The 12673-nt window shown below is 37.9% G+C and overlaps 2 protein-coding genes across 8 annotated transcripts in view; both read right to left on the bottom strand.

Moving 5' to 3' along the window:
• Positions 1 to 12673, bottom strand: part of LOC127956263 (uncharacterized) — a 142401-nt gene that overhangs the window by 11230 nt on the left and 118498 nt on the right. The window lies entirely within an intron of this gene.
• On the bottom strand, positions 7512 to 8713 carry LOC127956406 (uncharacterized). The gene is made up of 2 exons (XM_052554269.1): positions 8060 to 8713; positions 7512 to 7933 (listed from the first exon to the last, which is right to left on the bottom strand). The coding sequence occupies exons 1-2, from the start codon at positions 8696 to 8698 to the stop codon at positions 7844 to 7846; spliced, it is 729 nt and encodes a 242-aa protein (XP_052410229.1). The 5' UTR covers positions 8699 to 8713; the 3' UTR covers positions 7512 to 7843.

Here is a 12673-nt window from a genome sequence, read left to right as displayed (position 1 = left end):
GACCTCGTCCATGGGGATATCAATATCTATACCCTATGGAGTCAATTTAACACCATATATATATATATGTATATATATATATATATATATATATATATATATATATATATATATATATACGCAAAAAAATTATGTTTTGCAAAAGAAAATAAAGTTTTTCAAACAAAATTAGCTTTTTGCAAACAAAAATTAAGAATTGCAAAACATAAATAAAACGGCGAGAAAGCATTGATTTTGCAATACATATTTTCCATGGTCATTTCTATTAATTAATTTGCAACGAGGCTTTTATTTTGTGCGTCAGTCTAGTTTGAGCTTGCAATACCATTTTCTCTTTGCGCTTCACTTTTCTGCACGTCTCTTTGTGGCACTGCTTTGACGTGGGGGCGGAGTCAAGACAAACAAATATTAACAAATGTATGTGTATTAGCAGCGTTTGCTCAAGTTAAAGAAGTTGTTAACATTAACATCTGCGGTTTATTTCTCTCCATGTGCACAATTTTATAGCATTAAAATATGTATTGTTTCATTTAGTTAATTGCAAGTGTTTGTATAAAATCTCTTAAATTGTGGAGGACGTCAGCGCACAGAAGCGTTCTTTGCTCACATTAGTTCAGAGTTACTAGTTTTAATGTAAAATAATGCAATTCACTTCATAAACTATAACTTACATCATTAAAGAGGTCTGCGACTCAAGTTTCATAGCGATGACGAATTAGTTTTTCATTTACATAACTACTGGCATAAATTAATAAATGATATTCATTGTAAGATATTTTTTTAACTCGAGTCTTTTTGGTTTAGTTTTTTAGTTGCAACAAGATATTAATTCTTGGGAACGTGATAATGTTTTGGCCACTAGTTTAATGAATAAACAAACCAGGGTGGCCAGAGGAACCTGAGATTATCACAGATTGATCAAATATTTTTTATCCATCCCACAGTCCGTTGATCATGTCTTTTTATGTAATATATGCTCATATAAGGCTATTATTATTTTTATCACTACCTTATTTTTCGGACTATAAGTCGCACCTAAGTATAAGTCGCATCAGACCAAAAATGCGCCATGACGAGGAAAAAAAAACATATATAAGTCACACTGAACTATAAATCACATTTATTTAGACCCAAGAACCAAGAGAAAACATTGCCGTCTCCAGTCGCGAGAGGGCTGGAGATGGCAATGTTTTCTCTTGGTTCATGTTAAATTAATTTTGATAAATAAATCGCACCTGATTATAAGTCGCAGGACTAGCCAAACTATGAAAAAAAGTGTGACTTATAGTCCGGAAAATACGATATATATATCTGCACACTGCTGGTAGTTGAGGAGAGACCCTTCAAATGATTGTACAGCGCTTTGGGTGGACAACAATACACAATAAAGCACCATATAAATGCATCATTCATTTATTCATTCATTCATTCATTCATACCCTTATATAATTGATAATGATAGTATATTAATTAGGGCTATATTTTTATATTTATTGTTATGCTTATTTTCCCCTTTCAATACGGTATTGCTTACCTAATTAACATTCTGTGATAAATGAGTGTTTTCATTTAAAAATGAAACTAGCAAATTATTAATTTATAATTCTACTATTTATTATTATAGTGTTAGGATATTTATATAGTTATTGTTAAATTCATCCTCTAAAGTTCACTTCCAGTAAAACTTCCTGTCACAGCATAATCAAAGCTTTATTGGTATGTCGGGCTTTTACAGTATATGCTATTATTTACAAAACTCTTCAGGGCTGCGTTTTCCTCTGAACTAATGTGAGCAAAGAACGCTTCTGTGCGCTGGCGTCCTCCACAATTTATGAGATTTTATACAAAAACTTGCAGTTAACCAAATGAAACAATACACATTTTAATGCTATAAAAGTGTGCACATCGAGAGAAATAAACAGCAGATGTTCATGTTAACAACTTGCCACAGTGCCACAAAGAGACGTGCAGAAAAGTGAAGTGCAAAGGAAAAATGGTATTGCAAGCTCAAACTAGACTGACGCACAAAATAAAAGCCTCGTTGCAAATAAATTGATAGATATGACCAAGGAAAATATTTATTGTAAAATCATTGCTTTCGTGCTGTTTCATTCGTGTTTTGCAATTCTTACTTTTTGTTTGTAAAAAACACATTTATTTTCCTCAATACTTTAATTATCGTTTGCAAAACATTATTTTCTTTTGCAAAACATATTTTTTTTGCGTATATATATATATATATATATATATATATATATATATATATATATATATATATATATATGGTGTTAAATTGACTCCATTATACCCTTCATGTCTCACAGGTTCAGTGTGTTCTGTAACATGACGAGACTCTGAGAGCACAACGTGAATGTGGGCAAGAATAAACTGATCATCTTTCTCAGTCTGATTCCACTGAGTGTCTTGAAGAGAAAACAGATGTCTTTACCTGTGAGAAGTGAAGAGAAAAAGATCAGTCCCAGCAGACACAGATGACACTCATCAGACATTTTCTCTTTCTCTCAGTCTTTCTCTTCAGTATATGATCTCAACTCTTTCTTTAAACACTATCAGCTCCTCCTGTTTTTGTTAATTTCCTCTGATCTACACACTGAGGGTTTCAAGTCTGCTCAAGTTGCTTTATATTCCAGTACATAATGGAGAAGTGTTGTCTCATATTTGTTAGAAAAGTGACTTCATTTCTGCACACGAGTGCCTTTCTGTTAGTTTCACTTCTCTCTTTTAGCAGTTTCCTGCATGCTGTTTTTAATTATGACACTATGTATGTAGCATGAATGTGTATTTATGGATGTGGGAATTCTGGTAAATGTGAGATCTCCATCTAAACTTGACCTCTAACACTTGAACTCTCTACACATTTTCTGGATGTTTACAGAAATGGGGACAGGGTCTTGTACAATCAGGCCAGGAACACACTGAACAAAGAGATCAGAGCGGCTAAAAAGACTTACGCTAAAAAGTTGGAAGACCAGTTTACTTCCAACGACTCAACTTCAGTTTGGAGAGGTCTAAGAGCCATCACGAACTACAAGACACCATCCCCTTGCACTGAGGCTAATCAACGACTTGCTAACGACTTGAATGAGTTTTATTGCAGATTTGAAACCCCCATCACCCATTCTGACCATCTCCCTACACATCCATTAACACCTCCTGCAATCCCACCCTCCGCACCTCCTGCTCTTCAAATCTGTGAAAATGATGTGCGCCAGGTCTTCAAGAAGAACAAAAGAAGAAAAGCACCAGGCCCAGATGGTGTTACACCAGCCTGTCTGAAAATCTGTGCTGACCAGCTGGCCCCAATCTTTTCACAGATCTTCAACAGATCCCTGGATCAACATGGGATTGCAACAGCCCTCCAGACCAAACTGACCCAGCTCTCTGTTCCTAGCTCTATCTGTCGGTGGATCACCAGCTTTCTGACAGATAGGCAACAGCTAGTGAGACTGGGGAAATTCACATCAAACAGCTGCTCCACCAACACTGGCGCCCCTCAGGGCTCTGTTCTCTCCCCTCTGCTCTTCTCCCTGTACACCAACGACTGCACCTCTAAAGACCCCTCTGTCAAGCTCCTGAAGTTTGCAGACGACACTACAGTCATCGGCCTCATCCAGGACGGTGATGAGTCTGCTTACAGACAAGAGGTTGAGCAGCTGGCTGTCTGGTGCAGTCTTAACAACCTGGAGCTGAACACGCTCAAAACAGTGGAGATGATCGTGGACTTTAGGAGAAACCCCCCTGCACTCCCCCCACTCACCATCATGAACAGCCCTGTGACTGCAGTGGAGTCATTCAGGTTCCTGGGAACCACCATCTCTCAGGACCTGAAGTGGGACAATCACATTGACTCCATTGTGAAAAAGGCCCAACAAAGGTTGTATTTCCTTCGCCAGCTGAGGAAGTTTAACCTGCCACAGGAGCTGCTGAAACAGTTCTTCTCAGCCGTCATTGAGTCTGTACTGTGTACCTTAATAACTGTCTGGTTTGGTTCAGCAACAAAATCAGACATCAGAAGACTACAGAGAACTGTTCGGACAGCTGAAAGGATTATTGGTGCTCCCCTGCCCACCCTTCAAGAACTGTATACATCCAGAGTGAGGAAAAGGGCTCAGAAAATCACTCTGGATCCCTCACATCCAAGTCACCCCATTTTTGAACTTTTGCCATCTGGCCGGCGCCTCAGAGCCGCATACACCAGAACAGCAAGGCACAAGAACAGTTTCTTCCCCCAGGCAATCTACCTCATGAACAGTTAAATGTTCCCTACTTATGCTTAAAAACGTGCAATATCCTTATATTTATTTGTTAACCCTCCATCCTAGAACATTCCTGCATCTCAATCCTATTCCATTATCATTTATAGCACAATTGTTTATACACTTATTTATTTGCCAATTTGTAATTCTCCATCTTTTTTTATTATTATTTATATTTATTATAAAACAACAGACTAATTTTTTTTCTCTTTTGTTGGTTTGATTGCTTCTGTTGTCCTAAATTGTAAGTTGCTTTGGATGAAAGTGTCTGTTAAATAACTAAATGTGAATGTAAATTTGACATAGTTTTCTCTTCTGAGTGCCATTTGTCTCACTCTTAGTCTTAGACTTCTCTGTTTGACCTAGGCTGTGTTCAGCCCTGACAAAAACAGTGCAAGACCTTGGTAAATGGAAACAGTGGCATGTTGAACACTGTTCTGATGACGCAAGAGTCAGCAGCTGAGAAGATTCTTTGTGTTCTCCTGAAGAATTTTCAGAGCTTGATGAAATCGGTATAAATATGTGTTTAATACTGCGAAATATGCTCGATGTTCCAGTCACTGTCCTTGTGTCCAGAATAAAAGAGGACATCCCAATCGAGTGAAAGGATCTGTGGAAACTGTGCTTCCTCTGAGACTGTATTATAATCTATATGACCGTATTATTATTTTTTGTGTGTATCAGGCTGATCATTATTGCTGAGCACTGCTGCTGTGCTATGATATATAATATTTACCATTAGATTAGATTAGATTCAACTTTATTGTCACTGCACATCTAAGGTACAAGGCAACATTTATATTTTACATTATATAATCAGAAGGGTATAGAAAAGTTTATGAAAGTGTCACTCCACAGTACAATAGCAAAATATATAATATGTATAGTTGTAATGAGACAGAAGCCGAGTTAAGATCCATGTGCAGTAGTTTTAATATAATCCTTTGTTAGACAAGTCCAAAACTGTGGTCAGATAGCATAGATGTGAGAAAGTCAAAGTTTGTAACCAGAAAGGCAGTCCAATCAAACAACTAAGCAAGAGAAAATCCAGAACGTAAATGGGAAAAAGTCAGGCAATGGTCATACACAAGACAGTTAAAACAGTGGAATAAGAACGCTCAGTAATGTCAGAAGACAGGCAATACTTCACACTGGTCTGTTAGCCTGGCCCTGCTAAACACTTCACAAACAGGAAGTAACCAGAGAAGCAGAGAGAGCGGAACACAGTCAGTACTCAGACGAGGGCTCCCTCTGCTGGCTAGGTGTTACGATAGTATTTTTATGTTGCATTAATCAGTATTAAGCACACCTTCCTGAGGAAATGATATGGACCAGAAGACATTGCATTTATTAAATGTATTTAGACAGACTTAAAGAAGTTCCAGATCTGTACTTGTGCTCTTATTATTTCAGTCATTTTGCCTTTAATGTACATGAATATGTGCAAACAATATACTTGCTCTTGTGAATTTATTTTGATGTTAAATACATTGTGACCTGTCTCTTTAATACCGCTGGTTTGACACCAAACAAGAGAAAACATCTCAAACCCCGTTACACACCGTTACCAGGAAACATGTCAATCAAACCAGAAACTGTAGCACACCGGTTTGAGCTTCAACTTGCCCCTAGTTTCCCCCAGCGTCTGATTAATTAATTCTGTTCACCTGTGTTTGTTAATGATCTCATTAGTTCCCTCTATTAGTTTCTGTATAAGTACTCCCTGTTCTGTTCAGTCTGGTGCTGGTTATTGATTTTTGAATGTGGTTTGTACTTCTCTTCAGAATTATCAGTAAAGGTCTTTGTGGATTCTTCTTCTTCACCGTGTGCTTTGTATTGCACACGCACCCGTGACAGAAAAACCGGCCACAATCAGAGTAAGCAGTGTGAGTAAGCAGAGGGTGACTTATGAGGACATAACCCATGTCCCCATTTTTCAAAACACTTATAAATCATACAGAATGAGTTTTTTTGAGAAAGTAAAAATGCACAAAGTTTCCTGTGAGGGTTAGGGTTAGGTGTAGGGTTGGTGAAGGGACATAGAATATACAGTTTCTACATTATAAAAACCATTACACCTATGGGATGAACACACTTTACACAAAAACAAACATGTGTGTGTGTGTGTGTGTGTGTGTGAGAGAGAGAGAGAGAGAGAGAGAGAGAGAGAGAGAGTGTGTGTGTGTGTCCGTGTGTGTGTGTGATTATCGCGATCAACCACTCAGCCTCCCTCCTCCTCTTCCTCTTCCTCTTCTCAGTCATCGTTCATCTTCTGCCGCTGTATCCTGTCAGTCTCTGCTCACCCTCAGTCCACCACACGGACACAACAGACACACACAGAGAAACATTGCTAGAGTTTGTTTCATAAACTCGATTCATCCTGAGACTAGTAATCTGCAAAGATGTAGATCTAGCGCCACCTGCAGGACTCTCAACATCCATCAACCTTCATTCATCATCCCAGAGACTGGATCACTGTTTCACATCGTCTCTGACTCCATGGTGTGTTTTAAACAGGAAATTAAAATGCTTTGTCATTTATTTTAATTGAACTGATTATGTGAATCATAGCTGTGTTCACTAAAGACAGCTTCTGTATAAAAGGAGAAGCAGAAGATCTGAGAAACAACATCTGAGTTCCTGCAGAAGACACTGAGCAACCTTCTCACCCTTACATCATCACAGGATATTTATAATCATTACAAACATTTTATTTTAGTATATCAGCTGATGCATTATAATCACAAACAATGCTTTGAAAATAAAAAGAGCAGAAATCTGCAATCACTGTGATACAATATATAATCAGCTGAAACACAAGGCTGCTAAACTGATTAATACAATTAATAAAACGCAAAAGACTTTCACCACATCTGTGTGAAGTGACAATATCTCAGTTGTATTATAAAGTTTATTTCACAATGTTTTACCACAGTAGACCACACCATCATCAATAACCAGCCATTTATTAATCTATCTGATCAACAGTTAATTTGAGTCAGGAGTAACACAAAGAAAAGTTAGTCAAGAGATGATCAGATTTACTTCATGGTTTTAATTTAGACCAAACTAAAGTTTCTGAACCTGACTTAAAAAGTGAATATCTGTACTAAAGAAAACATTCACAAATAACGGTAGTTTCGCTGAAATACTGAAGATGAAATAAGGTGTTGTTGCAGTAAATTAGACTGAGGAAATGTGTTTGGAGGAAGCACTGACACACAAAAGAAATCTTGATGAATTATTCTGGCACACAGCGTGCAGCGATGCAAACAGAGATTTATTCTCATAATTATACTCTGAACAAGTGATGGAGTGTCAGTGTGAAACATCATCAGATCTGCTAAAGCACTGAATCTGTCAGGAGAAACATGAGTTTACTGAGCTCTCCTGACGGGACAATGATCAGAAATATTGAGCTTATACGTGGATTCAACAAAGTCTAATACTGAAATGGTCAAATATTAGCAATGTAGGTTTTTTGCATTTGTTCTTCCTCACAAACAGCTGTAAAGAAGCGCTGTGTGTGGATCTCGGAGATCGTGTTCCTCTCGCTGGTTTCTGAATCATACGGTTGTTAAAGATTCAGACATGTTTCTGCAGACCATGATGTCTTCATCAACACTTTTCCCAGATCTGCTCTTTCCTCTCTGAAACTACAAAAGCAATATCAAATCATCTTCAGCGTCACATACCAGTGTCTTCATCTTGAACAGCCAATCCATCTCATGTTTTTATCATTCATGTCATTTATGATGGCAACAACATACAAGACAACTTACAAATGACAAACGAGCGTCTTTGCTGTTACTCCTCTTCATCTGTTTGATGAAGAATCTCCCTCCGTTCTCCGTCATCATTCCTTCAATCTTCTGCAGCAGATCTTCAACTTGAGCCTTCACTTTCTTCATCTTACTGAAACAGTGAGACTTTCCTCCACATTCAGTCACGAGTCGCTGCAGATCCTCATGATCTTTGGGTTTCAGATGTTCATCAGTGGTCTGATCCAGATCCTCCAGATCATCTCCATGTGTGAACAGAATCATGATGTACTTCTGAACTTCAGGACCAAACAAACACTCAATATAATCCAGGATCTGTTGCTCATTTTGCAGAGGTTTCTCCAGAGGAACGGTGAGCAGAACTGAACTGAGACCTGCTGAACATCCAGAGAGCAGCTGCTCTTTCATCTTCTCCAGCTGCTCTTCATTCAGATCTGGATCCAGTAGATCTGGACAATCAATCACAGAGACCTGCTTCCCTCTGATCTGAGTCTGACCCTCACACACTTCAGACTCATGCCTTTTAAACCTCTTTTCTCCCAGGATCAAGTTCCCAGACGAGCTTTTCCCACAAGTGTTTCTGCCCATCAGAAGAATCCGGATCACTGCATCATCTGGACTGGAGAAGATCACTGACATACATCACATAAAAATATGATACAAGACGTCATGTTGTTCTTCTCAGTGGAGGTCAAGAGTACGAAAAGATCAAATATACCTTGTTTCACAAAGAATGTGAAAATATATCTGCTCAGCTGTAAATGAATCTTAAAGCAAGACAGAATTAATCAGAATCTAAATCTGTCTTTACTGAAATAAAGTCTCGGAGATAAAAGTCTGGATCTTTAGGGAGACTGTGAATCGATTTGATTTGGTTTTCAGTTTGATTCAGGAGTGATTTCTGTTCATTCAGAACGATTCGACTCAGATTTAATTTGATTCTGTAGTTTTTAAGTGCATAGGATTATTATTTAAATGATTAAATGTATAATGGGATTATGATTTTGTGATTTGCAACTCTTTAAACCAAGCTTGTCTACATGAATAAATTAATATAGTTTTCATTCAATCAACTTGGTTCATGTTAATTTACAAATAGAGGACTAATTTTGTCCAATGTTAGATCATATCAGCCATTAATGATGTTACATATATTTATTTTAATATTATAGGCCACAAATGATTTGAAACACACGCACACACACAGACACACACACACACACACAGTTTTGCAAGAACATCAACAGTCTCTGAGTCTGAGTGAAGATATTTCATACCTGCAGGTCTCTCCGTCATCTTTAGTGAAAGATCAGAAGAATAAATCCAGCATAAAACATTATTAACCACGCTCTTTAAATGACACACGTCGAGGATTTGCTCAACAGACAGAAGCAGCGTTTAGATACTTTCAGTTTGTTACCGACGAGGAGGAGCCTGATCGACCAACACTGAACATGTTCAGACACACAAGAAACACGCCTCTACTGCACACACACACACACACACACACACACACACACACACACACACACACACACCAGTCTCTTTCAGACCTGCAGCTCTGATGATCACTCTTTCTTCTGACCGCAGCAGATGATCATTCTTATTCTTTATAAATCTGACATCTGTAAGGTAAACACTAGATGACATGAACAAGGTGCAGTATTTATTTTCACAAAGCCTTACCTGAATAAAGTTATGGGTTTCTGAAATCTGAAAGGTTGGGTTCTGTTTCCTCCATGTGCTCTCTCCTTGTTTTCCCAGAGTTTCCTCCATGTGCTCTCTCCTTGTTTTCCCAGAGTTTCCTCCATGTGCTAAACACATATTCACTCCTGCGGCCTCCCAAGATCCTCAGGGCCCTCATCTACATCAACGTTTACTTTGTTCTCTGTCCCTGCATATCAAAGAATGAGGTCAGATATAGTGTTGATTTCTCTCTGATGTTTCAGAAGTACCTGATAAAGCACGAGTCTGAGCACTGGACCTTGAAGAAGTGTTCTGTATCTGTGTTCACAGAACTAGACTTTCTCCAACTCTCCAGGACAGAAGGGACATCAGATGTGCTGATATACCACCTCGGTGGGCCGCTTCACGCCTGAAACCAAACCCCCGCAGTCATCCCATGTTATCTTCAGAGATATGCTTTGAACTGTATGTCCATGTGTGGAGATATGTGCTTCAGCCACCAGAATCCTGTGATCTGAAGTCATGTAGCTGGAGTACTGAGCTCACAGACAGATCCAGCTGGAGGACCATCTGCATGTGATAGTGGGACAAAGAGACACTTTCTATGTCATTTACAAGTGTGACAGTATCAAGCTTAATATAGCAGACAATGAGCCAAGACTATGGCCCACACAGAACAAGCCCGGACTCACACTTAAGCTGATTTGTCAAATAGGGGCCGAATCTGGCCCACACACAAACATCAAACCACAACACACACTGATACCAGCTTTTGATGTGTTTGAGCAGGATCTGTCCGTCTTTGTCTGAACTGCACAATGATTAAAGCAACAAAACCCTGTTTCCAAAAGACACTTACAGAAAGCAGAGCACTAAATGATATTAACCACATAAAACAAGACGAGAAACTCCCTTGGCCTACATATTTGACCATAATATAAACTTGCTTTAGACCACCAAAATATCACTGAAATGCACAGTTTGGATGGATTTGGATGTTCATGAATACAGACACATTACCGTGATGCCCTCATCAAACACACCTGTGTCTGTTTTACTTGATTCATTGTAATAATGTCCTATAGTTCTAGTGATCGTGGCATGAGTTGAGGCTTTAACTACAGGCAGTGCTGGATAGTAACTGATTACATGCACTGACAAAGATGATTATGGCCCCAATTAAATTAAGCGTAATTCAATTTTGCTAGTTTAATCCATTAAAATTTAGTTTTTGATTTCAATTAATAAATATTAATTAGATTTATACTAATTACATACATACATAAATACGAAGCCATGTGAATTAATTAAATTCAGTTTGAAATATTAAGTTGTTTCTGTGTGCATGCGCACAAATGCACATTTTCACGCGCATAAGGAGTTTCCAGTCAGTTTCACGGTGGGAACTGAAGACTTTTTCATTCCAGTCCCGGAGATCTCATCATTCAACGTTCACAGTAACTAATATTTCATTTAATAGAGCACAATTTATTACAATGAATAGTTATTTTCGCTCTATATAGATTATAATATGCTCTAGTTCAGAATGACTCTTTGGGATACATTCTACAGCAACCAGCCTGATACTCCACGCACACACAAATAACACAAATATGACTTTTTTATGTGTCACTGCATCTAAAAAATATTTTTGGATGAAAATGTAGTTTTATCAAATTAAAATATGCCGTTTATTTATTAAGATAGCACCTATTTTAAAAAATGTCTCAAGTGCTTTCGGAGATGTTGAGGTTAGCTCCAGCATGCATCAGCTGTTCCCGTTTAACGTTAGCTTTACCAACACCCAGTCCTCCGCGAATCTGCCTTATAATGTAGCTAAACATAAGATCTAAACAGTTTTGGATGGGTAATCTTCTTAAATCTTTAATCTTCTTAAATCTTTGTTCTAGAGCAGTTTTTTGGGCGGTGGGTAAGGTAAGTTAGTGCTAGTAGTGGCGGCTCATTGATCTGGATTACATAATCAGGGAATTTGGTTAAATTACATTCTACAATACTACTAATCTGTATTTTTAATGCTTACATGATTAATAATTCAAACTCTACCAAAGCACTATAGTTGAGCAGGTTCTTCTGCATGGACTGACCCTGAGACTCATCTACAGGTTTTCAATACACCTCACACAACACACACACAATATCATTACAGCACTTCAGATGAGAGAACTTTCTTTATTCTATGTACAGTAAATACAGTAACACATGTTGTACACACTCAAACTCGTTAATGATGAACTGATTTGTAGCCATGTCTTTGTGCAGAACTGAGAGTCGACTGTCTTTTGTCAGAAAACTCAGAAACTTCTATAACAGAAATGTGTCAGAGGATACTGAATGAATGACTGATTTAATTCATTATTTACAGTAACTGACCGTATATTCCACTGTGTGTTTACTGTATATCCTGGTGTTTGAACTTTTCTCTTCCAGTGCTTTTCATCGACGGTAACAGTAACACAAATTAACTGTAACAGTGTAAAATCAATAGTTTGTGTAACATGATAAATCATCTGATCTGATGATCTGATTGATTACACACTCACATCAGAGCAAACGAGAGAGTAACCAGTGCTGACCAGACCAATGTAGCTTTCACTCTTTGATGTGTTAACTTTTATTTCATTTATGAGACTCTAATCTTTGTTTCAATAATTTGATTAGTAGCCTACGTAGCTGTCATGGTGACATGTGGTTGTGTAGGCTATTTCTAGTAATTAAAGATGACAAAATAAATGGTGAATAATGAGTTTATTTAACAGCTGTGCAGGTCATCACAGCATATATATCTCAAACTGCCTTCCATCTGTCATCCCTTCATTCAACACAGTAATCAGCTTCCTTTTCTGAAGATGTGTGTCATCATCACATCCACACAGAAATACTGAAGGAAATTCCAGTTTCTAGGTAACT

This window comes from Carassius gibelio, chromosome A3 (assembly GCF_023724105.1).
Source record: "Carassius gibelio isolate Cgi1373 ecotype wild population from Czech Republic chromosome A3, carGib1.2-hapl.c, whole genome shotgun sequence".
NCBI classification, from domain to species: Eukaryota; Metazoa; Chordata; class Actinopteri; order Cypriniformes; family Cyprinidae; genus Carassius; species Carassius gibelio.
The sequence above is the reverse complement of the archived record's forward strand: the minus strand, read 5'-3'. Positions and strand labels throughout refer to the sequence as shown.

Bases quoted from the DNA above. Each gene is read 5' to 3' on its own strand.
- LOC127956406 (XM_052554269.1), bottom strand. From the start codon at position 8,698: ATGTCAGTGATCTTCTCCAGTCCAGATGATGCAGTGATCCGGATTCTT. The intron at 7,934-8,059 runs GTAAGTTGTCTT...TTGCTTTTGTAG, and splicing joins AAGACGCTCGTTTGTCATTT to TTTCAGAGAGGAAAGAGCAG.